This window comes from Varanus komodoensis, unplaced genomic scaffold (assembly GCF_004798865.1).
Source record: "Varanus komodoensis strain SLA01 unplaced genomic scaffold, ASM479886v1 scaffold32, whole genome shotgun sequence".
Taxonomy (NCBI): Eukaryota; Metazoa; Chordata; class Lepidosauria; order Squamata; family Varanidae; genus Varanus; species Varanus komodoensis.
In genome coordinates, this window is record NW_025335798.1 from 3,887,712 (window position 1) to 3,914,249 (window position 26,538).

At 42.0% G+C, this 26,538-nt stretch overlaps 1 protein-coding gene across 1 annotated transcript in view; it reads right to left on the bottom strand.

Annotated features, from left to right (window-relative positions):
* Window positions 1-26,538, bottom strand: part of ARPC2 (actin related protein 2/3 complex subunit 2) — a 36,703-nt gene that overhangs the window by 5,930 nt on the left and 4,235 nt on the right. The window contains exons 2-8 of the mRNA XM_044438162.1: window positions 14,648-14,682; window positions 13,332-13,444; window positions 9,934-9,979; window positions 9,117-9,303; window positions 8,474-8,567; window positions 7,165-7,291; window positions 414-514 (exon numbers count right to left, since the gene is read on the bottom strand). Coding sequence (XP_044294097.1) covers window positions 414-514; window positions 7,165-7,291; window positions 8,474-8,567; window positions 9,117-9,303; window positions 9,934-9,979; window positions 13,332-13,444; window positions 14,648-14,682 — 703 coding nt within the window. The remainder of the gene's footprint in view (window positions 1-413; window positions 515-7,164; window positions 7,292-8,473; window positions 8,568-9,116; window positions 9,304-9,933; window positions 9,980-13,331; window positions 13,445-14,647; window positions 14,683-26,538) is intronic.

Sequence of the window (26,538 nt, forward strand, 5' to 3'; positions counted from 1 at the left end):
AAATGCTTGTGTGACTACCTTGACTCAAGCCTCGTACCGTCTTGTCTTCTTGGTCAACTAGGATTCTTTTTTTTTTTTTTTTTGGCACAGTGATGAAGACAGTACTTGAAAAGAGAAACTTCCTGCAGCACCGCCTCACAGTCCTAACAGTAAAAGTGGTGTAGGCAACAGTCAGGAAATCTCTACTCAGTCATGAAATGCACAGGGCAACTCTGAGCCAGTTACTCTCAGCTTAACCTACCCTCCCAGAGAGAAAAGAGGATCATATACTCTGCCTTGGTCTCCTTGAGAGAAACATGGGACAGAAATGTAACAAATAAAATATTCAGGCAGAATATTCTTTTCACAGGATACATCAGACTGTACATGACCAGGAATAAGCAAGGCCTTATAGTCATATCCTTTTCATGTACCTTGGAGCATTTGATGTGATAGTGCAGGTAGTCCCGGAATGTGTGGATCAAATTGATGGTGTTGTCCCTGGCAGCAGCATTGGTATGGCGTGGGAACAGCACTGCAAAGAGAAGATAACAGAAAAATGCTTATTCTCTGTTGAGCAATGAAAATTACATGGACACCCCTACTCCTGGGTCAAACAACCATTCACAAGACCAAAAGTATTAATCTACATTTGTACAGAAGATTTTTAATATAATCTCCATACTACACACGACTGTTAAGCCTGCCTAGATGTGATGACTGAGAAATCTGCCTCTGGCAGTAAAACGTCCCTGCAGCTTTGATTGAATGATTGATTGATTTAGGGAACTTCTATGCCGCCCCATTCGCCGAAGCCTCGGGGCAGTTCACAAACATAAATAAACAACATCCTATAAAACAATATAAATTAAGTTGCCCTGGCCAAAGAATAAAATAAATAAATATTAATAATTAAAATAACATTTGAATAAAAAGGTCTTCGCCTGGCACCGAAAAACAAATAATGACGGCGCCAGGCGGACCTCTCTGGGGAGCACATTCCATAGATTGGGCGCCACCACAGAGAAAGCGGTGTGGGAGCTCATGTGAGGTGATGTGGGAGCTCAACCCATTATCAGATATATCAGATATTAGAGCCCTGCTGGAGCAGTCCAAAGGCCTCTCTAATCCAGTGTACTGCCTGAATGGTGGCCAACCAGATGTCCATGGAAAGCCTACGAGCAGGACAGAAGCGCCAAAGAATGCTTCTGGCATATGCTTCTGACATACAGAGGCACACAGCAGCTCATAATGGAAGCAATATTCAGCCCTCAGTACTAGTACCCACCGATAGCTTTAGCCTCCATAAAATCTGTCTGATCCCCTAGTGTAGCCATTACTGTACCTTGTGGAAGCAAATCCTGTGGCTTAACTATGCATTGTGAAAAAAGTACTTCCTTTTATCTGCCCTATAGCTCCCACACTGCTTAGCTATTTTACAGACTTGGATAAAACTGCTGACCTCAATGTAAAATTTGCTCATTTGGATATTTCATGAAAGACTTTCCTCATAATTTCCTTGTACATTTTTCCCCGTAAGCAGCATTTTATCCCTCAGACCAAAATCCAAGCCAAAAGGCACAACGGTTCCTGCAGAAATATGTATTTTGCAGGCTTAATTAGGTAGGGGTAGAATCTGAAGATAGGAATCAGTCTTTACAAGAAGCTATTTGCAAATATGTCATCCAGCAGTTACTACATCAAAACATCTGTTGACTAACAAACTCCAGTCAGGTTCACAGGCCACAACAGGACATGGGTACATGCACTGTGTGCAAACTGTTTTGGGTTTCCATAAAAGAATGCTGATCAAAGGTTGTACACATAATGTGCAAATCCAGACCAATAGCCTGTTTAAGGGGTTAAAAAGCCCAGTGGTTAACCCATGGTTTATTGTTGTGTTAACTGCTAAGTTGTTGGTGTGGGTTTGCACATCACACTGAAAACCTCTGATCAGGTTGATCAGAGATTGTTTACAGTAAATGGAAGTGACTTGAGCATGAGGCACATATCAGCACTTCATGGGTTAGTTAACCCAATATCTATCTATGAATCTATTTCAACAGAGCTAGGAGGTCCGAGCTCACTTCTCACTGTGCAGCAGATAATACAAGCACAGCAATAACTGGGCTAAGGGAATCCTGAAGCAAAAATTCAGAACAATTTGAATTTGGCATGCAAAAACTCATTTCAACAGCTAGAATGTTTAATACATACAAATGCATGCAGAATATTTAGAATTACAGGTGGCAAGAGTTTCTATTCTTATTATACACAACTCTAATGTCTGTAACTGATGGGACAACAGAATTCAAAAGTGGTTAAATACAGTTGTATTTGGATTTTCAGTCTCAGGCTGTATTTTGCCCTGTGATTCTAGTTATCTGTAACACTATGACCCACACAGCCTATAGTTTCTCAGAAGTAACTTGAATTCAAAGAGGAAATGAGAGGACCCAGAGGCCTCAAGCTGTAGTTTTTTAGGGCTGCATCACACAGGGCCCAGGCATGTTGTCTCTGCACAAGGTAAAATGTGGCAACAAGTCTGAGATGGACACAGACCCCGTCATTCTATACAGGACATATACAATGAGTGCTTAAGTTTTGAGTGCTCAATCCACCCTTCCTGTTCTTGTACTGGACGTTTGTATTTTATTTTGTACTCAGGTAAAGGTAAAGAGGTAAAGCCTCACAACGCATTCTATGCCCATGCAGCAGGCATGCATGCATGATCCATGACTTGGTCCTGCACCCCAGTAAGTGTAGAAACCATATGCTAGAGAACTGGTTTTGAACATTTTGAAATAGAGTATTTTGTGAAGAGTTAGAAGATTTTTTGTTCTTAGTGATCTTGTCCCTGGATCCAGGAGGTGGTGACTGCCTCCTTGGGAGAGGGAGTGGTGCCTGCCCCTTTGAAGATGGTGATAGTTATGCTACTCCTTAAAAAGTCACACCTGGATCCAGAGGATGTAAATAATTATTGACCTATAGCCAGTATTCCCTCCCTGGGCAAGGTGTTTGAGTGGGCTGTGGTAGGGGCAACTCCAAGCACTCTTGGAGGAAATGGATTATCTAGATCCATTTCAATTAGGCTTTAGGCCTGGGTTTCGAACAGAAACTGCCTTGGTCATCCTGTGGGATGACCTATGCTGAGAGAATGTGACCCTGCTGATTTTCCTCGATCTCTCCGTGGCTTTTGATACCATTGACCATGGTATCATTCTGGAGAGGCTGGATGGGCGGGGGCACCGCTTTGAGGTGGTTTCACTCCTATCTGGCTGATTGTCTCCAGCTGGTGGAGCTGGGGGACTGTTGCTCTGTGCCATGGCATTTGTGCCACAGAGTTCCACAAGGCTCCATTCTGTCCCTCATGCTCAGTATGGGCTGAAGTGTCATCAGTATGTTGATGACACTTGGCTCTACCTCTCATTTTCATCTAACCCAGGTGAGGTGGTGACTGTCCTGAACCAGTGCCTGGGTTTGGTAATGGACTGGATAAGGACTAATAAAGTGACGCTCAATCCAGACAAGATGGAGGTTCCATTGGCGGGCAGTCTATTTGTCCATCTGGGAAATTTCCAACCAATTCTGGAAAGGGTTGCACTCCCCCTAAATTATAAGCTTCATCAATTGGGGGTGCTCCTGGACCCTGAGCTCCCACTTGTTTCTCAGGTAGCCTCGGTGGCCAGGAGGTTAGGCTTATTTTCCAGCTACACTCCTACTTGAATGAGTGGAGCCTCACCACAGTTATCCATCAGCTGGTAACCTCTTGCCTGGATTACTGTAATGTGCTCTGTGAAGGGCTGCCTTTGAAGATGGTCTCCAATGAATCCAAACCAGAGCAGCATGGTTACAAACTAGGACTGGCCCTAGAGAACACATCACACTGGTCCTATGCCAATTGCACTGGCTGCCTGTCATTGCCCAGGCCCAATTCAAAATGCTCATGCTAACATACAAAGCCTTAAATGGCTTGGGACTGGGATGTCTCTATATATCCCTACCAGACCACTCAGGTCATCAATGGTGGCCCTCCTTCATGACCCCCCCCCCATGAGGTATGGAAGGAATCAGTAAGGAAAAGGGCTAAAGGGTCTTCTCTGTTGTCACATCTCACCTTTGGAATTCTCTTCCAAGGGAGGTGTGCCTGGCACCCATTTTACCTTGCTTTTGGCACCAAGTTAAGACTTTTTAAAATTTAGTGTCTGTTTTTTAGATTAGACTTTTGGTTTGCTGCTGATTTATTGTTTCATTATTTTATTGGTTGTTGTTATTGGTTATACTGTGTTTATATTTCCTCCTGTTCTATTAATACAGTTGTATTTATATTGTATTTCAATCCTACTATAGTATATGGTTTTGGTTGCTATTGTTATTTATTTCTAGTTGCATTTTTTAAAATATTGTGCTGTGATCCGCTCAAAGAGCCTCGAGCTATAGGGCAGCACACAAATGCAATAAATAAATAAAATTGTAGAAGAAAGAAATAACATGAGAAGCCCATTTCAGCCAATTAAGTGCATTCAACGGCTACAGCCTAAAAAGGGTGCTTGCATATTTTCTACCTCTGCCATTTCAGAAAATAATGGAATTTCTGAATGCAGAAACTGCCAAATAATGACATTTTTAATCTTGGCAAAGAAAAAGGACAATGAGAGCCACAATAGGCTATTCACAGCACAAAGGAATCCTTTTGCTTCCTCTATCACCCAAGAAGTATTATATTACTTTCAAAGGTGCTATTTATAGTGTGTACTGGAATCAAATGTTGGGGCTCAAGAACAGCTGGCCCACACTGCTCTGAGACCCCCTGCAGCAATGCATGCCATCTAAGCATGACTAGTTGTACCCAATGATTGCACAATACAGCCTGTGGTGCGTCATGCAGCTTACAGAGCTACACTCACTGTCTTGGCAGCAAGAGGAGCTAGGTCCCCATCATGGTTTCCATATGCCTCTTCAGTGATGTGCCGTTAACTGGTATTCCAAATGCACACACACCCTGCTCTTCAGCACTTACAGCTGCTGATAAACAGTGTAGCTGGGAAATCACTAGAGAGAGGTTTCTGGAGTTATTTACAAGACTGGACCTTGAGGCAATTGCACCTTACAACAGTTTGTCTATTCTAAAAGTCTAGTATGGGGATGAGAATTCTTTATCTGAGCTTCCTTCACAGTTCCTTTTATAGACCTTTGCTTTCAGAAAATGAAACCAAACATTTTGCAAGGGAGATATACAAGAATATTTCCAGAAAACAGTGCTTCTGTATTTGTAAGATGTCAGATGGTTGACAACACCATACATTATATGCTATACTGTAAATTATGTAGTACTGCACAGGAAAATACATGAAAAAAGTTCAGCAGCCATTCATAATGATATGAATAATGTGAAATGTTTGCTGTCTAGCACAGTTAAGTCTATGTTTAATACAACCAAATCTGTGGTGAAATTCTCCCAGCTCAGTAAGCCTAGAAGGCTCATTTCTTTGCTTTATAAACTATGCCTCTTGTACCTTCAGAGAGATTACACATTATAAAACACATTTCTTTTCCAGCTCTAAGTGGTTGCTTAATAAACTTGATTTGGATTATCATACTTCTAACAAAGTTATCCAAATAAACACTTTTGTATCTCTAATATTATCTTATTACAAGCAGTGTTCCAACAAACAAGAAAGCTCTCCCCTCATCTGTTATATGCCTAACACTCAAAGAATATCCAGAGATTACCTTGATATAAGAGAAGACAATCCTTCAGTTTTCAGCTGTTCTGAATTCTAAAGGTAACTGCTGAGACTTTGAATTATGCTTGCAAATAGACCAACAGCTAGTGACGTTGCTTAAAAGAACAGGTGAAGCATGGTCCTTTCACTGAGTCCTTCTCAATCTAACACTAACTGAACTTGGAGAAGTTTTCAAAGACAGTTCCACATAACGTTTGCAGTCAACCACTATAGAAGTTAATGGCACACAGATAACAGTGGCCTGGCTTTCCCTGCCCAGAATTTGCTTTATTCCATAGATGCCACTTATAATCCACCCTTGTCTTGGAAGTTTAATCTTAGGATCATCTTGTTGGGGTTAAGCTTCTATTCACTGGCCATCATCTGTTCATTAACTGATTCCAAACATCAATTTAGCAGGTGAGCAGGTACCATGGCACATACAATTGAGAAGGATACTATGGATGATGGTATTAAAAACTGCCAAGAGGTGCATGATACACCTCTAACCTTTGTTCTGTCAGCACAAATCCTTCATGTGACAAAGGTCACTTTGATGCCAAAATCAATTCTGAAACCACTCACAGGAATGTGTTACTCATCTCTTGGACCCAGCTGGTCAGGCTTCTCCTGTTACATTTTATACATAAGAACCAGTAATGGGATGGTACATAAAAGCTTGGATAAATGAATGAATGAATGAATGAGGTGTCAAGCAAAAGGGTGAAAGATTGTTCTCTGAACATGTCATTTGCTCCTAAGAACTCAGTAACTGAAAGGATTCTAATGAAATGGGGCTAAACAATGTTCTGGATACACCCTCTGACTGCACTGCAGACCTGGAGGCAGCCAACAAGGCATGCTGGGAAACTGAGCATAACCCAGTACTCTAAAACAGGGGTCCTCAAACTTTTTCACCAGGGGGCCAGTTGAAAGGTGCCGGTGCTGGATGTGGGCCGGAAAAGTGGTGCCAGCAGTGCATGTGGGTCAGCGAGGGGGCAGGGTGTGCACGCAGGCGCGCACTGAGACGGGGGGGGGCGAGGAGAGGCGTGGGCAAGGGGAGGTGCAGGCGAGTACATGGGCCGAGGCAGGGGCGGGCACGTGTCACGAGGTGGGCATATGAGGCAGCAGCTTGCTTGCTTGGAGATCGTTTTCTCCAAGTGAGCAAACCGTTTCCTCCCCATGCTTGGGGCGAGGTGGGTGGCAGTGGGCGCAGACGCAGCGGGTCCAAATGGGCATGGCGGGCCAGCTCCGGCTCCTGGGCCGTAGTTTGAGAACCCATGCTCTAAAAGAACCACCATTCACACTGCTCTGCTGGCTCCTGAATTTAAATGAACAGGGGCTCACACATTTTCAAAAGACAGGAGTTAAAGGCAGATAATATGCCCCAGGGGAAAAAAAAACTTTCACCTTCTCCCGTCATTAGACCCTTACCCACCTGAAAATAACACCCACTTACCAAAGGTGATATATCCAATGTTATCTCCTACTGCTGCATCTGTATCTTTTAGCTCCAAAGGAGGCTCCCTGTGGCTGAAGAGCACTTGGGGGGCTGTGTGACTGGCACGGCGACCCTCCTTAAACTCCTGCAATAGGACACAGAAAGTCTTAATTTTAATCAGAAGCTCAAAACCAGGTTCCCTCCTCATTCTAGGAAACACAAGTTGCCAGTGCCAAAGATGCCATATTTCTTCCACTTTCCTCCATTATGCCTATACTTTATGGGTTTCTCTCATATTTCATCCCGAAACAAAAACTGTTTGGTAATCTCAAGACTTTTCCCTCAGAAAGATGTGTCACAACCCTGTTACAATAGTGGGAAATTATAGGAAAGCCTTAATGTTTTTACGAACAATTCCATCAGTAACACAAAGGGATGGGAGAACAGTACTTGTCCATCTCCTCTCAGTATGTTCCTTCCAATTGCATTTTTTCTAATGACAACAAACGTTTCTCTTCTCAGAATTTCTGGAAAAAGAGATGCTGGGGCCTCAGTCTGCCTGATTTTAAAGCCCTTCTTCCCAATGTACGGTTTGTACAGAATACATGGTTAAGAAAATGCATTCTGTACCTACTCAAAGACTCTTCCACCTATTTTTTCTTTCCTGTAGTTTAGCAGAGAACCCAAGGACACTGAAAAATAGGCATTGGAGTAGAACTCTGCATTTTACAATATTGAACCGTTTTTACTTAATCTGGAGTTATACCATCTCTACCCCTTGTCTAGGCTTCTTTCTGTTACTGTTCCTGAAGACTTTCATGCATGAGATCAGGCTTGTTAATCGCCACACTCAAGTAACTCTTCAAGACCCATTTCTCCACTCTCGGTTGTCCAACTGACCCTCCTTTCCCATGTGCCCTTCCTATTTTTCTCCTTAGGTATACATTCTTTAGCAAACTGTGAGGCTGCAAGTAGGACCACATTATCTTTTAATCTGTGCATACTGCATAGAGCATTTATGGTGATTTATAAAAGAAGCAGATGCTGAACCTAGATTAGCAGGTACAATATCAGAGCTGATAACATGATTCTGACCATATAGTTCCATACCCTCATCCTACAGTCAGTTAAGAGTGCAAGCTTGCAGGAAGAGTTCTTTGTACAACACCTGCTGATTGTAGGTGTCTTAACAGAAGCAACTGCATCAGCACTGTCAGTTTTACTGGGGGAAAAGACCTCACTTCAAAGCCAACAGCACAGTGGTACCCTTAGGATAAATGTACCAGTCATCTTCCACTAGAATTCTACAGAGTATAAACTGCCATACCTGCATGAACACCTTTCCAATCACTACATCATCATCATCCTTAAATACCGTGCTGAAAACAACCGTGACACGGTCCTTCTTGGATTCAACATACCTAGAAAGGAGGCAAAAAGCTGATCATTTAAAAAAATGGTAATCCACTAATCAACTATCAGTCTCAATTCAGTTCATAGGCATTATTTTATGAAACACAGTATCTCTTTGTGCTTGCCCCTTGAACAGATATATTCCATTTGATGCAATTTAAAGCTGCCCCCATGTGATAGACATTTTGAGTACACTACCCCATACCTCTCTGACAGAAATATTCAAAATAAATTCTGATCTCCACTATGAAAACACAAAGTAGATGACTGCTCAATTCAGTGACACCTTCCACCTCCAAGGATGACAAGATATCCTTTATATGTATCCTCCCTCACTGATGAACAAGGGACATCTATGTGGTATTTCCCTGCACTATTTAAAAAACAGAACCTTCAAACAAACCATTCACACCTATCTGTGGACAAATGGGCCAAATTTTGCTACTAAGCAGTCTATTCCTAAATGTGTTTCTGTAGCTGAATGGTTTGGACACCTCTGAAATCTCAAATCAAAAGATTTCAAGATTTTGGAGATGAAAAGGCCAGTTACTTCTTACATAGTCTCATCATCCCGGTAGTGGATGACTGCTCTCTTCTCTCCATCCTTTCCTTCCTCCTGGAACTTGAAATATTTCTCAAAAACTGAGGCAAAGCAGTTGCGCTTCAGCATGCCAGCTTGGTGCACAATGGAGTCTTTGGCGGCAGGAAGGTTCTCCAAATCATACAGCAAGGAGACATTGTAACCTGGAATAGGGAAATAATATAGTTCTCATTGCATGCTGGTCCTCTGATCAGAATGAAATAAATCACTTTTCTGAGAAAGCAATATATTATTGATTATTCTTTTAGAAATAATTTTTAGAAATATTTTAGAAATAATATTATTAAATATTATTTCTTTCAAAACTCTCCAAGATATTCAGATCAGGTGCTGGATACATTAAACATGCCCTTCTCTCATACACAAGGCAACTGCTTTTGTTCCTCTCCCCAACTCTGAGAGAAATAGTTCTTACCCCTGCATTTTGTAACAAGTGAGTGGGAAGCAGTACTGTCACAGGTAACCATGGTTTTCTAGAGCTTCAGAGTGCCTGTCAGTCTCTTTACACAGAACAAAGAATCCCTAACTGGAGGAGCGGGGGCTTGCTTGGGGGTGGATCCAAAATCATAGCCTGTGCTCAACTCTCCATGTAGAACATTTCTGTGTGTGTGTGGGGGGGGGGGAAGCTTTTTAAAAATAGCACTGTGACAAGGAGATCCCAACTGTGAACTGGCTTGGTGTGGAGAATAATTTCTCATTTTGAAAAGCTGAGAATAATTATATTGTAATTGCAAACTGAATAAGTATCAAGGCACAAATTACGTTAAGCTTACCAGACTCTGGAGTTACCAAGTAGTTTCCATACACTCTCTTCAACAACTAAGAGACAGAGAAAAAGTGTTGTGAGCATCGATATGCATTCCCATCTGGCCTTGTCAGCATTTTCCTGAATTTCACATCTGTAATTACTCTTAAAAGTAACAAGCTTTATACTGATCACTTCTGATATGTACTCAGTTGACAGTAAAAAATAACCCTTTCCGGTGTTCTATAGTTGATCTTACCTCCCCTGCCAGACCCATGACATTTGAACATTTGGGGTAAGAGGGTGTGGACTTTGGGATGAAAGGACTGGAGTTCTGTTCAGTTTTGGTATTCAAAATGAATTCTTGGAATCAGAATATTTAAATTGTGGTGTATACTTGTTGCACCAGGTTCTAGATAGTGGGATCTAGTATTAAAAAAAGGATCATCCTGTAAGACTGAAATTTGTCTATCCAGCCCTAGGTGTTCTGAATAGATGATCCTTCCTTTCATCCCACAGTAGAATTTCTCTTTCCTCCATTTCTGGTTGTACTCTGCTAGAGCAGAAAGGCTGGGGCTCATCCCTGCCATTAAATATGGCCCAGGCAGCCAGACTGAGGCAAGGCACTGATGCTGTGAAGTCACACAACTAAGAGTGGAAGGAGGAACAAGTGTGGGAGAAGAGCAAGAGTAGGAGGAGGAGGGGAAAAAGAAGAAAAAAATCTGCTCTGTGAAGACAGATGAAGCAGCAACAGTAGCAATACAGTGAAGTACACTCTGGGACTGGAGCCTTTCAGGGCTGGCTGCTCCATGCTCCTTCATGGGTTACTGTAACATTTCTCTAATGTGGCTCAGGTTTCTGTCTAGCTTTCTGAGCACCCAAAATAAAGGATAGAGAGATTTAACTAGAGATTAAAAATGCACTTTTGCTGATAACACTCTGATAGTCACTTTTATTTACAGAGAAACAGCTTTGAACAAACCTATTAAATTCCTTTCTCGATCTACTATGTTTTCTGCTCCAAATCCCTCCACCCAATCCTGCTTGCAAGATTATTTACCTGGCTCTAATGCTTCAAGCTTGGATAAGATTTGGGATTTTAAAGTTAAAGCCCTCCCTGATGGATACACACTTTCTACTCAGAAACAAAACTGCTTTTCCCTGAGCCTTAAGTTTTAAACATCTGTGTAATGTCTAGGCTGCCCTATAGTTCTGAGATTTTCATAGGCTTTTAATGCCACAGCAATTTTCAAATGCCCTGATAAGTGGCTTGGGGAATTTTATTAACTGTTTTCTACATATGCCCCATACCACTTGCCTTCCTAAGCAATACAGCATGAACCCTATGCAGTTGTGCAACATCTGAAAACCATTTCAGGAACTGAGTCACACTTTCTGATGAGAGACTCAACCACAAGGCACAGAAGAACTGCTCTTTCTACCATAAATGGCTTGCTGCAAGAAACCTGCTTCTCAACATGAACCAAACTTGCCACCTCACACATTGGCTGCAGAGTGAGCCTCAAGCAGACTCAGAATGAGAAAGGCTCTGCTTCTTTGAACAAGACTGACCTGCTGCTTCCACAATGATCCTCCCTGACAAGCTCTTCAGGTTTCAATGGCTGAGCCCAAGCCACTTATTGGTACTATCCCACTCAACAACAGAAGAGAAGCCCAGGTGGGGGAGTTTTGTGCTATGCACTCCTCAACAATCAGCCACTCAGTCTAAGAGAGCTATATTCTCTTTTTGGTTTTGGGTAACATTTTTGTTTGTTCCAACATCTGAAAATTGTAAGCCACCTTGTGCCTGAGCAGGATGGTATATAGATGTTTTAAACAAGCAAACAAATGCTACAGTGACTCAAGTGAGCTATCTCAGTCTGTTTTTTTACTCAACAGGACCAGTACCATATTTTTTTGCTCTATAAGACGCACTTTTCCCCCCCTCAAAAGTAAGGGGAAATGTCTGTGCGTCTTATAGAGCGAATGTGTGTGTGCCCGAAGCCCGGGACGCTGCTGGCCCGCCTGCACCACGTGGCAGGCACGCGCTCAGCGCGTGCCGCTCCGCCCCCCCCCCCCGGCGCAGGTGAGAGCTGTGCTGCTCAGGGGGAGCAGTGCAGAGGAGGAGTTGCGGGCTTTAACCTGCCCCGGCCGCACAGAGAGACGGACTGCTCACCCCCACCACCTGGGAAGACCTGCCACGGAGGAGGAGCCGTGGGCTTTAACCTGCCAGCCGCACAGAGAGACAGACTGCTCACCCCCACTGCCCGGGAAGACCTGCCACCATCGCTGCACCACCCGGAAGACCACTGCCGGCACGCTGTTGGCCTGGCTGCACCACACCTGGCCGGCACGCGCTCGGCGCGCCCTGTTCCGCCCCCCTCCTCCGGCGCACGTGAGAGCTGTTAATCACAGGTCAGTGTGTTTTCAAATGGCAACCCGTCTTTTAATGAAGCTCATGGGGAAGTGATGGGGAATGTGCCTGTGATTATCAGGAAGCTTTCCATGGATCCCTCCTCTAAAAACTAGGTGCGTCTTATGGTCAGGTGCATCTTATAGAGCGAAAAATACGGTATTTCATTAACTGAAATCTAAGTAAAGCTGGATTCAGGTTATGGCTCTACTATTTCTAGGAAAATGGATTCATACCACACATGGAAGTTTGCAATGAAGCCCTAGCACCAAAACACAAGTAAAACAGCACTGTTTAACACAGTGGAGCCAGAAAACAACACCATCAACCAGTAAGCCTTCTAAGTGCAACAGAAACATTTAAAGCAACTAGGAAAGGAATGACTCCAAGTATGCCACCTCCTTTGGAGCTGAATTCCTCAACTGCATATGATCAAATGGGAAAAATGAGAGAATTGAAGATCTCAACATTAGAAAGAGAATTATAGATAGTTCCATGTTTTCAGAATTCCTGGAGCCAAACAATTTAGGGCTTTGGGGGTAAAAAGTCAGATTCCTGAATTGTGCACATGACTCCTGTGTTCAGGGATACCATTTATTATGTCACTTGAAATGTCCACTTTTATAAACTTAAAGAGAACCAAACGCTGAATTGTTCACCAAGTTATGTTCTGTACAGCTGACTACCTGCTTCAGTCCAATCTATCATCTGCTCATGGGAACTGGTGATAAACTTTGCAAGACACACCTGCCGGTTTGGATGCAATGGTTTACAATGTTAAAGCATTTGATCCTTTAAATTCTGATTGTAACAAGTAAGAGGAAAAGGAAGCAACCCATTTCAGGAGAGTCCTTAAAACTAAAAGAAGCTAATTAACACAACCTGTTTTAACAGGAAGGGTCGAATGGTGACCAACTAGCTTATAAGGTGCAGGCATTAAGAGATAATCAGGGTAGATGGAAAAACTCCCATAGAATACCCAGATAAAGACTATAGGGTATAACCATTCTTACCTCATCAGCACCATGTTCCTGGAGCTCTTTGTAGAATTTCAAAGAAATACTGACCATAACCTTTGTTTTATCACCATTAGGATTGGAAATATGGTAAAGAACTCCATCGAAGTCTAGGAAGAAAGTATTTCAAAGATAAGGAGCACTTGCATATTTTCAAACTAACCTTTAAAACTTTCTAAAATAGAGGACATGCTACATAAAGGTTCTTTGACTTCTGAGATACTACTACAGGTCCTGTAAATGAACTACAGTAAACAAAGCTATAACATGAAGCTATGTGACAAGACAGAAACAATTAAGTTACAACTATATTATAATAAGGATGAATGAGTCTGACAATGTGGTTCTCCCTCAAATTCTTGTTTTTCCAAACTTAAACCTTTTCTGTCCTGTTTCTACATAGTTCACATTTCTTTTAAATGCCTGCATGAAAATTTATATGCATTTGTATGTAGATTTCACCTAATATATGTATTTTTGTGCACAATTTTGCATAGTATATGGAGCTTTGCAAGAAAGTTAAACATTTTATCTGCACTGTTTCCACTAATATGCATTTTGTATACTATATTACAATTATCTTAGTAGAAATTAGAATCATATTAAAATGAGAAATCAACAAATTTCTTCTCATTTCTATCTACAGTTAGGAATCTCTCAGATGACATACAGGCCTACAGATTTCTATTAAAACCAAGCTGCAGCAGAAGAGCTTAAGTATCAGGTGCTTAGTCAAACTTTTACAATGTTACAAGGCAGCCAAGTATAACAGTGCTAAGATTCCAGTACTGGTATGATAGAAAAACTAGCATCCATACTCAGTCCCACTGGTAGAACAGAGGCAATCACTGGTTCTTGCCATAACTGCAATAAACTGAGTGATAATGACCTTCTTACCAAAGCTACCGGATGAGGCCACAACTGAATAGGGATCATGACAGAAAGCCTACTGGCCTCAGACACTCTTTTCACTGGGCTACTTGACAAAACTGAGAAACAAGAACAGGGCCATAAGCACTGGTACATACTTAAAAACACATTCTTTAGCAGAACAAACTAAACCAATGAAAGCACCTGACTGGCTGCCATCAGTATATATCAACTCCAGCACAGGTACTTGGGTACCTCAACATTAAATAGTAATATCCAAGAAAAAGGGTGTTGCCTTTGCAAATCACATTTATTGCACAGTTATTGTCAACAGAAAGGATATGATGCTCCCTGATAAGAACAATCCACACAGAATGCAAGAACTTGTATTTTACTTTATGCCCAATTGTCTGTCCCAAGCAATTTAGAATCATGGAACTTACCAGCAAATGTTACTTCTACAGCCTCTGGCTTGTTTCTGGAGGAAACAAAACAAAACAACACAACACCAGTTACAGGAAGTGAAATCCTTGCAAAAGTTTACAGGAGCTGGGGTACACTTAAATCACAACAGGCCAAATGATAGCTTTTGATCTATGTTTTCTAGCAGATCCACAATGGCTCTGTAAGATCCACTGGCATTATGGATGTGGGTAACTATTCCTCTCAACACTGTACAATGAGGCAGAAAAAACTCTTCCATGCATTAACTCTTTCTCTCTGCCTGCCTCCCGCAGCAGAGGGGCTGGCTGTTGAAGCTACCTTTTATTCAGACTGAGTAATGTTCTAACAATTGTTCAGAACCGCAGCTTGGAAAGATGTCTTGATGTAGCAAAATCAAACAGTTTCTAAATTACATCCTCTGTTTCAGCATAGTGGTATATATAGGTAATACAGGCAGTCCTTGGCTTATGAATGCATTCCATTCCTGAAAAAAATGGAATGCATTCGTAACACATCTTTAAGTCAAATGTATGTGTCAGTCAGATCACATATATTTGGCCCTCCATATTTATGGGGGTTAGGGGCACAGGAGCCCTGTGAAAGTGGAAAAACCACAAATATCTCTATTCCTCCCTGCCCCCCAGCCCACACTCGCCAGTGCCTCCTTTCTGCAGCAAGGTAATGCTGGAGAGATTTCCCTCTCTAAATAGGTGAGGCAGGAAGGCCTGCATTGGAGGCCCTCCCTCTCTCCCGTTTCTCTTCCTCTCTCTCTATGGTAATGACAAATTTCTGCACTAACTTTAAAAAAATTAATAGGCTTTATGGCAGTTTGTTTGTAAGTATGGGTTGCTCATAACTTGGAAGTTCTCGGGACTGCCTGTAAAACATAGAGAATTTTAACTTTATGGTTCATTGTTCTTGCTTGGATGGTGCTGTAAATAAGTGAAGTATCCATTCCAAAGTTTTTTTCTTGTACTTCTCTTCAGTTTTATAAAACTCTTAATTCATGCCAACAATAGGTCAGTGCTTACATCTCAGTGCTTTTGAGTTTATGATATACAAGAAAGCTCAACACAGTAAGAGTGAAGGATCACAGGAGCAAAAGAAAAAATTAAGCACCATAAAGGCAACTATTGCTTTTTACATCTGAAATTATTTCCAGTTACCTTCAGGCTACTCTTTATCATCTCTGCCTATCAGCTGGAGCTTGAGAGACTCCAGTTCTACTATTTTGGAAATTACCTCCCATTTTAACCTTCTATACTGTCCAAGAAACAATTTTCATATGCTTCAAATTAATTACTGTTCATTGGTTATCAATATAGAGCAGACAATGAATTCTATTTGTAATCACAAGTCTTCACCACACAGCCAAGTCTGAGTAGCGGTCTGGGACTGGGATATTAAAGGCACTTTACTAGCTTGTTTTCTGTTCCACATGAAGGAGAAGGAAGCTTCCCACTCATACATTTTATTATTTTGGTCAGAAAAAGCAGCCTTTCTTTTTTAATGTTCTTACTACAGGGGGCATGTGAACATAAAATGCACCCATACAGAAAATTAACATAGCAAAAACAGTCACCTCCAAGAATTCTACCATTTTCTGAAACCAGGAAAGTCAGATTTTGTGATAACCAGGAAAACAAGAAAATTGGTTAACCTAGTCCTGGCATACTGGTAAGACTTTTTGGGAGGAACAGAAAAAGAAGTAAATAGGATAATAGGGAATTATGTGTCAATAAGGCAAGGAGCTGGAAAAATACAAGGGCCCTCTTAATCATAAACAATAGAAGATGCATTGCTATCTTTTTGCTTCAGCATCATCAACCTTCACTGACTATATACTTTTACATTTCTGAGGAGGCAAGCTGTGAGTTAGCCAACCACCATTTCTCCTCTGTCCCTCCCAACATCTATTTCATCCATTTTAACTGCATGGAAGAGGAAGGCCAGAAGAGAAGTTAATAGATGAAGAGTTGCCCTTTTTCATGCATGCAGTCATCTGTCTCCCCACAAGCTGCTTCCAGTCACAGGGTTAAAGACAGAGGGGCAAGGAAAACTCTCTTTCCATTTATCTTCCTCCCACCCTTGCCACTTTAGACAGTTTCTTGGGTAAAGAATGCAGGCATAAATCTGCTCACAAGAAAGGAATATCCTTGTTTCCATGTTCCTCTATCTCTTCTGTCCTATTATATTGCCAAGGAGGTCCAAGTAGCTTATTATAGGAGGAAGGAGACTGCCAGCTGGAGGGTCAGATTCAGACTGATAGGCAACACTCACTAACTCTTAAGCTAGGGCATCTTTTTGCTTCAATGCACAGAGTAGCAGCTGATGTGTCAAATCCAAACTCATGTTCAGTTTTAATTGGCTAAAATGAGTCACTGGATAATTAACTTGTCAGGTCCTTCTCACATTTTTCATACATTTTAAAATGATGTTTTTCATTTATTCTGCCAGACTCTGAAATCCTAGGCAAAGCCATTCTGGCACTTCCTCTGTACTTTCTCTGAGCCCAAGACAATATGTTTCTTTAAACATACAACATATGGAGGGATCCTGTGACACACACATTATCTTTTCTATTGCATGCTTGCAACTCTCTCTCTCTCTCTCTCTCTCTCTCTCTCTCTCTCTCTCTCTCTCACACACACACACACACACACACACACACACACATTTTTAATAAGAAAATGTGATGCTTGGGCCAAGAAAGCATTTCAGTTGCCAAGCGTATTTCCATGAAAGATTTTACTTTTGCTAGGAACAAGACGAGCTATATAGAGGACTATCTTACTACTGAAGCAAGGCAGCTTCTGAGATTGCGTTTTGAAACTCTTCTGTGCCATCATAATGGCTAAATCCAAAACCCAGATCCTTTCCTAAAAACTGATTTCACAGCTTAAGGCATCCAAATCTTGGCTATCTGGTTGTACTTTGAATGAGCTATTGTTGATTAAAAGCCATCAGAAATCTTCTTAAAGCCATTAGGTCAATTATTTCTTTCAACAGAAGACTGTGAGGTTTTTTCCCTTCCCCCTACAGAGATATATCCAGCAATCTTCACCATCGCAGCTAAGCACAACAGTGCAAAGTGGAGCCACCTGGTTTGGCCATCCAGCAGCCTCCTGGACCATATAAAGTGGTCCGCTGCTGGGGGACAGGCCATCAATTTGCTTTTCTTCTTCAGGATGCCACAAAGGTGAGGATGCGTCTCTATTTTTCCCTCATGCGCCCTTTGGGTTTTTATCTGCTTATGTGGGTATATGCCTGAGACTGTGCCGAGGAGGCCTACGGGCCCAAGTGGGAAGATAAGTGTAGTGATGAGTAGAGGTACCCAGAGTCCAGAATAGTTGTTTTATTGGATGAGATTCAGTTCATACAGCTTTAAGATACCAGCAGGTGTGTGGTCAGATTTGTACAACCATCTCTGTATTGGAACCTTGCCCCCCCCCCCTCCCCAGCTTATAAAGGCCAGCAGAGAAGGAACAATCAGCTGAGACAGAAAGGTGGTTAGTACTTCCTTGCAAGAAGCAGTGGTCCCATGCCTCCTTCAAGAGGCAGTGGTGAGACCACTTCAGAAGAAATCCTTCCTTGATCCAGAAGACCTTAATAGTTTTAGCCTGGCAGAAAATATTCCTTTCCTGAGTGAGGTTCTAGAGAAGGTGGCTGCCAACCAAGTCCAGGCACTCTTGGTTGAGATTATCTAGATCCATTTCTGCTGGAACTCTGGCACAGAAACTGCCTTGATTGCTCTGTTGCTGGAGAGACAAGGGTGGGGCATGACCCTGTTGATATTCTCGTACCTCTTAGTGGCTTTTGATAACAATTGACCATGGTATCCTTTTGGGACAACTCTGAGTTGATCATTCTGTGTTGCAGTGGTCCTGCTCCCACTTGGAGGGCCTGCTCCAGAATGCTTGAGGAATATTGTTTAACCCCATGGTAAGAACATGGAGAATTCTGTAAGAATGTGGAGAATCAGTATGCTATTTAACATCTACATGAAATTGTTGAGTGGGGTCATCTGGTGCTTTGAAGTGAATTGCCATCAGTATGTTGGTGACATAAAGCTCCAATTCTCCTTTTCATTAGCAGCAGGTGAGACTCTGGATGTGATAACACAGTGCCTGTCTGCTACAATGGATTGGCTGAGGAATAAAAACTGAAACTCAATCTAGATGAGATTGTGATGTTTTTGGCAGGAGATTCCTTTGGCTGGATGAAGGGTATTCAACCTGTTTTGGATGGGGTTGCACTGTCCCTGAAGGAGCAGGTTAATGCTGTAGGAGTTCTTAATCTATCTTTATCACTTGAGGCTCAGGTGACCTCAGGGGCTTGGAGTGCCTTCTGTGAGCTTCAGCTGGTGGCTCAGCTAGTCCCCTATTTGGACAGCAATAGCCTGGTTTCAGTAACCTAAGTATAAATGAGATTACTGCAATGCACTCTAGGTGTGGCTGTTCTTGAAGTTAGTTGCTTGTTCATAATGTGGCACCCAGATTAATAACCTGAACCTGCAGGTCCAAACAAATAAGACCAGTTCTGGCCCACTTGCACTGGCCATCTATATGCTTCTGTGCTCAATTCAAAATGTGGATTTTATGAAGCCTTAAACAGCTTGGGGATCAAAATACCTGTCAAAATGCCTCTCCCACTGCAATCTACTTGGGAGCCTACCTTTGTGTGCTAACTCTGAGGGAGGCTCTAACATTGGCAACAAGTGGGAGGGTTTTCTCTGTGTTACCCCCTTCCATCTATGGAACAACCTCCCAGCCAACCCAGTCATCTTTCCAGCACCATGTTAAGACAGTCTTCTGTGCTGAGGCTTCCAAAGATATACTTGATTATCCAGGGGCTTGCCCATCTTAAGTGTTATTCCTTTTACAAGGAGGTCATTCCTTATTGCACAATTTAGGTGTTTAATTTTTTAATGTTTCTTTGATAAATTTTTAATGGATTTGATTATATTTTATTGTCTTGTTTTTATGGAGTGTTATCAACTGTCCAGGGAAATTTGACTATGGGGTGGTATAGAAATGAGATGATGATGATTGTACAGTGGTACCTCAGTTCACGAACACCTCAGTTCACAACCAAATCGGGTCGCAAACAGAAATTTCTGAAAAATTTTGCCTCAGGTCACAAACACTGTGATCGCCCCCCCCGCCCCCCCCAGCCTGCCTGCGATCACCCATCTATGGCCACGATTGTGGTCATGCTCATGCAGGGAACAATGGCGTGATCACGCACATGCTCGGGGTGGGGAGATGGCCACAATTGCGCCCATGTTCCCTGCACGAGCACAGTCGTTCTGGGAGCGGGGAGATGGCCGCACTCATGCTTGGGATGGGGGGTGGGGGCGGCCACAATCTTTGTTGTCACTTTGCTTCAAATTTTTCTGTTAAAAAAATAGTTACAGAATGGATTAACCTTATTTACACTGAACCTTATGGGGAAATCTGACTTGGCTCACAACCAATTTGAGTCATGACCAGAGTCCTGGAACAGATTAAGTTCGTGAGCCAAGGTACCACTGTATTTATTTGCTAGCAATATTAAGGAAATAATATTTTCATTCTAAGGGGCAAATCATATCTGAAGTCTATCACATCAGCTAGTAAGTTTTCCATTTATTTTTGGCTGCTTTTCTCCATTAAGACCACTGGAACTTTCTCAATGTATTTTGAAAGGAACAGGCTTAAACTGCTTACTGCCTTCTACTTGTACCACACAATGTAACACTCGAAGGCTAGAAGAAATCTTAATGGACAAACTGTAGCTCAGTGATCTTAATATGCTTAATGAACAATTGAGTGTGCCTGATGTTTCCAAGATGCAACTGGCAAGCATCTAAAGCCATGAACAGTCTAGCATCTCATTCACACACGCACACACACACACTGCCCCAATACCAGAGTCTATGGATGGCTTACGAAAGCATGTCATGGTGACTGTTATACACAGGGTACAGAAGGGAATTCTGATCCACTTATATAAACAATGAAGTCACAGTCCACTGGCTGATAACTTGAGACAATCATATGATGTTATTTATTAGTAAGTATCACTCAGAAGGAATCTGTTGGCAACATACAAGTATGTGAGGGGATGCCACACAGAGGTGGGTAGAGACCTGTTCTCCCCTGCAGAGGAGGGCAGAACGCACTCCAATGGAGCAAAGCTCAGGGAACCGAGGTTCCGTTTGGATGCCAGGAAGCACTTCCTGATAGTTAGGACCCCGAGGGTGTGGAATGGGCTTCCACAAGAGGTCGTTGAGGCCCCATTGATGCGGGTGTTCAAGGATAGGCTGGACGTCCACATGGTGGGCATGTCATGTCGTGAGCAGAGCTGGCTGAAGCCAGAGGTCAGATTAGATGGCCCAGGAGGACCCTTCTGACTCGCTCTGTTTCTATGTTTCTATCACCACCACCACACGGCTGTTTATTTAGAGATATGATCAACTTAACTCATTATACACTGGGCCCATTTGTTACTTTTGATAGCTCCCTTTACAAATGACTTGAAGTATCTGGATGATGTATCTTATTTATTTATTTATTTATTTTATTGTATTACCGATCTGAGATACTGTGAAGGGTGGAATATAAAAGCTTTACATAAACAAGTAAGTAGTCAAACTCCTTGATGATACATGTAGCTACATGTATGCTTATACATGCAAAGATTTCTTCTACACTGATTAATAGCACCAATTTTATCCTATTTCTTTGAGTTTCTTACAGTGCAAGTCACCTGAAATATGAGGACACAGGAAGCTTTTCTGCATTCTGCCCATAGGAGTCAAGGAAAAAGACTTACAAACCAAAAATATCACCCGGCAGTCAGCTCCCTTCCTGTTACTGACTCCAAATGCAAGGCAGACCTGTTTTTGACAAGCACATCTCCACTTGGAAACTAAAAATGGCAAAAGTGCAGCCAAAGGAAGCTGTCTGTTTTCCCCATTAACATTATTGTGCATTGAGTGTGCGCCATTCAAATCCTCTCTGAATCCAATTCCAAGGCCATCAAATGCCAGAGATGATGAGAATGGGTTTTGGGCAGACTAATTTCTCCCCGTAGTTCTCTGTTTACCTCCAACCAATGATAGCTGTATATAATTGTTAAATGAAGTCACTGCACTTTTTGAATTCTCAGATTTTGCTCCCCAAAGCCAGTGATAGGGATGGGTGCTAACACGGATTTAAGCTACAGATACTTAAAACCAACATCAAATCTCCACCTGATAGCATTTTGATTTTCACTCAAACATAAGTCAAAAGCCCCAGACAAACCATAAATGAATACAATGAGATCATGCATCTTGTACAGAATTTGTTTCTCACTGGCTAGATTAGACAGAAGTGGGGCCAATATGCATAAGGGAGGGCTTACGGGGGAAAGGCACCTAATTAAGTGATCACTCAGTTCACAATTACTATGACCTGAATAATAAAGGAAATTGAGTATTCCAGAAACGATCTAATTTCCCATTCCCTGTAGAATAAACAAAAGGAGCCATTTAAAAGCTTAGGGTTTGCACTGCACAAGGGATCTGTTCATATTCTACAAAATCTACAGTGCTTTAGGGAATGCAGGACAGGATGTACAAATAAATAGAGATTTTAGTGGAATCTGGTAGCAGAGCTGTGCCAAAAATATAACATTAAAACAGGAAATCACAATATTAAAGACAACAGTTCTTCGGTAATTCACAGCCACAGTCTTTAGCAGTACCTCATTAAAAAGTCCCTTTCATTATACTAAAAGCACGGGGTGCATTTACTTGGGGAAGAATGGAACTGGTAGGCTTATACAGTGCAATCCTATATATGACTACTTGAAAGCAGTAGGATTTCTTTTCAAATAGACGTTTGTCTTATCTTCAGAAAGACAAATATGCTGGTCCTGATAAGTTTTATGCAGGTCTGCATCATACATAGAGAAAGCATGAAACAGTAGTGTGGTGGTAGTCTAGCTGTCCTGAGTACCATAGTTTTCAGTGGAAATGCAGGATAGAAATTCTCTTGAACTACTTGGAGTTCTCTTCTACTTCTCATTAGCCTTCCTCTGTATGGCTGTTCCAGTCTCCCTATTAATTCTTAATACTGCAACTTTAACGTCTTAGATTAAAGGCTTGACAGAGACAGTATATTCAAGTGAATTAAGCAACCTTGGCAAGGGGCGGCATAGAAATGTTTTAATAAATAAATAAATAAATAAATAAATAAAATAAACCAAGGAAGAAATGGGACTTGAAATATGAAGCCAAGACTTGCAGTGCATATTCCATTTTTCAATACAGTCTAAAATCATCAACTAAAAAACTGATGTGGTAGCTGTGAGCAACTGGGGAAGCAATCAGTTTGTGGACATGATGCTGTGCTGTGGAACTTCACAAAGAAACAGAAGAGCACAATAACTACTAATAAGGAGACCAGGGACTCAGGAGATCTGGGTTCTAGTTCCCACTCAACTATGTAGCTTACTGGGTGACTTTGGGCCGGTAATTCTCACCTTACCTGCCTCACAAGACTGCTTCTGTGAGAATAAAAAAGGAGATGCCTTGACTTCTCCACAAGAGGAAAAAGGCCAGGATATCAATGCATAATACACTAGCTACACCTGGCCATTAATGGGAAACTTTTTAGCATTATTTTGTGAAATAAACAGAATCACAGTAGAAGTGGCCAAGAAGGCCATCAGGTCCAAATGCCTGCTGTTGCAGGACATGGAGTTACACCAATATGCTTTAATCACAATTTACACCAGCCTACACCTGTCTATAAGGAAACAGGAGTGACTTCTGCCTGGTTGCTCTGTAATAGGATTGGAAAATTCATTTAATCTTTTACAAGTTGTCAGTCTTAAAAAAATTCTAAAAGGAACTCAGTCCTTAAAAACCAGAGCCCTTTCAAGATTACCTTGACTGTTGTTTCCTTCAGTGACCTGTTGACTAATGCACCCTTCTCTTGAATAGAATATCTCTGCTCCTGGGATAAGTGGGAGGACAATTAGCTTACATTCCCATTCACTGGAAACTAGTGCAGAACATTAGTTCAGCCACAGCCTTCCTTGTTTTCAAACCCTCTAATCAGAATGGCTGCTGCAGGAGCAACAGCTGCACCAACCTATCTGGAACTACATCAGAAGGGAGCTCCCAAGTGCAAGGAGCCTCAATAAGAAACTGTCTCAGGTCCACTGACAAAGTGTCAGCACACAAGTGAGTTAAACAACTATGCAAAAGAGTAAGGAGGTCAGGGCAATGAACTCTTACCTCCTTCTCATTATAACTGTAAAGTAATAGCTATAAATAAATAGCCTACTTTCTCCTAGAAAACAACTTAGCTTTCCAGGTAAACAACCTAGAAATGCTAATTAAACAGCAAGAACCCAGTCATAAAGGTAGAAAGCTAGTGGTGGTGTGGGGGCTAACCAGTATACTGTACTGAGTGCCACATTTATGGTATCTGCAAGCTGGGCAGAAATTGTGGGTGGGTGCCCAGTCTAATGAGCTCCTGGCTCTCAGGGAACAAGTTGGTTCCCTTGAAGCCAGGGTGGCTGATTTGGAAAAGTTAAAGACAGAGATGTTTGTTCGTTTGTTTAAAGTTTTATATGCTGTCCCCTTGCTACATAGCCTCGGGACGGCTCACAGAAATGAATAAATAAACAAAACAATTACAATTACCGTATTTTTCGCTCTATAAGACGCACTTTCCCCGCCTCAAAAGTAAGGGGAAATGTCTGTGCGTCTTATAGAGTGCATGTGTGTGTGCCCGACGCCCGGGTGGCACCACCTGGCCAGCACGCGTTTGGCGTGCCCTGCTCCGCCCCCACCCCCCCCGGCACAGGTGAGAGTTGTGTCACTCAGGGGGAGAAATGCCATGGAGGAGGAGCCGCGGGCTTTAACCCATCGGCCGCACGGAGAGACGGACTGCTCACCCCCACCGCCCAGGAACTGCTCACCCCCACTGACTGGGAAGACCTGCCGCTGCCCCGCAGCCCAGAAGACCACCGCCGGCACGCTGCTGGTCCCACGTGGCACCACCTGGCCGGCACGCGCTCAGTGCACCCTGCTCCACCCCCCTCCTCTGGCACAGGTGAGAGCTGTTAATCACAGGTCAGTGTGTGTTTTCAAATGGCAACCCATCTTTTAATGAAGCCCATCGGGAAGTGATGGGGAATGTGCCTGTGATTATCAGGAAGCTTTCCATGGATCAGTTATCTGTCAGTTGATCAGACACATTTTTTTTAGGATCAATGGATAATTGAACAGCATTAGCTTCGTGTATGAAGTTTATTTTTCAAAGGCTACTTAGTCCGCTGTGTGTTTGATTTACCGTACAATATCTCATTTTTTGTCAGAAGTTTTTTTTTCCATTATTTACTAGTAGGGCAGCATGGACATTACTGGCTTTTTTAGATTTGTTATTGAATTGTCTGCAGCAGCTCTTGTATAACTGGTGTAGATTGTGGATTCCTTCAACAATTCCACTACTGACTAAGAAAGTGCTGTCAGTGATTGTGAGCAACAGAGCTACATAAATTCTGACTCTAGTGATGATGAGTTCTATGGGTTCAACGAAAACTAGAAGAGTACTTGAACTTTAAAGTCTCTCTTTTGTTAATGACAGTGATGATGGTTCTTAATGCCACTGTTGACTGCTGTTCACTTTACAAGGTTGAAATACGGTATTACTGTATTCTGTTATAGTTTATTAAATAGTTTAGTAAACCATTTGATTCAGAATATTTTTTTTCTTGTTTTCCTCCTCTAAAAACTAGGTGCGTCTTATGATCAGGTGCGTCTTATAGAGCGAAAAATACAGTAAAACCTGGAAACACACTGGCTGCACAATAAAAATATATAAATACTAAACATTATTAAAATACTGTTTGAATAAAAAGGTCTTGGCCTGGTGCCGAAAAACAAATAACGGCGCCAGGAGGACCTCTCTGGGGAGCGCATTCCACAGATGGTTGGCTGATAAGATCCTCAAGGAGCTTGTAGCAGTATCCAACTTTCTAAGTAGGAAGGGCATACTGCAGGAGCTGTTGCTCTGTACCTTAAAGAAGGTATACAGTCCAGGAAACTCAACCTTAAAGGCACAGACACCTCCAAAGAAACACACACACAGCAATACTGGGCTCCAAAGAAGGAACTGTTGTACTAATGGATAACTTCAACTATACTAATACTGACTAGACAAATACACATTCTAGTTCTGGTCAAGAGGTTAAATTTCTTGATTCCCTAGTGACTTTGTCTGTGGATCCAACCAGAGGGGATGCAAGCCTACATTTAATCCTAGGTGGGATCATCCAGCACTTTATAAGATTCAAATGCTGTTGAACCAAATGGAAACTGCAATCATAGTGCTATCAGATCTTAATGTAAATTTAAGGGAAAGTTTGCCAAAGAGGTACCAACACTATCATATTTGAATCCAAAAGAAGAAACTTTTAGAAAATGAGGAAACAACCAAAAATCAAAGGTGAACACAAAAGGCTTAAATACCAAGCACCATGATATAAAAACCCAGTAAGCCTGCCACAGGTTAGGAAAGCCAGCACAAAGGCCAAGAGTTTACCAGCATAGTTAAGAAGCAATATCAAGGGAATGGTTAGAGAGAAGGTTTCCCTCAGAAAATAGAAAACTTGACCAAATGATGAAAACAAAAGTAACTTAAACTTGTCCAAGGGAGATGCAAAAATTTTTTTTGAGGAGCATATCACTAACAACATCAAGGCCAACAATAAAGAATTCTTTCAAATTATCAGATGCAAGAAACCAGATAAAGAGGTAGTTGAACCAATAGAAGATAATGGAATTAGAGAAATGCTAAATGAAGATAAGGGGACTACAAAGAGAGAGAATGAATTCTTTTCACCTGCC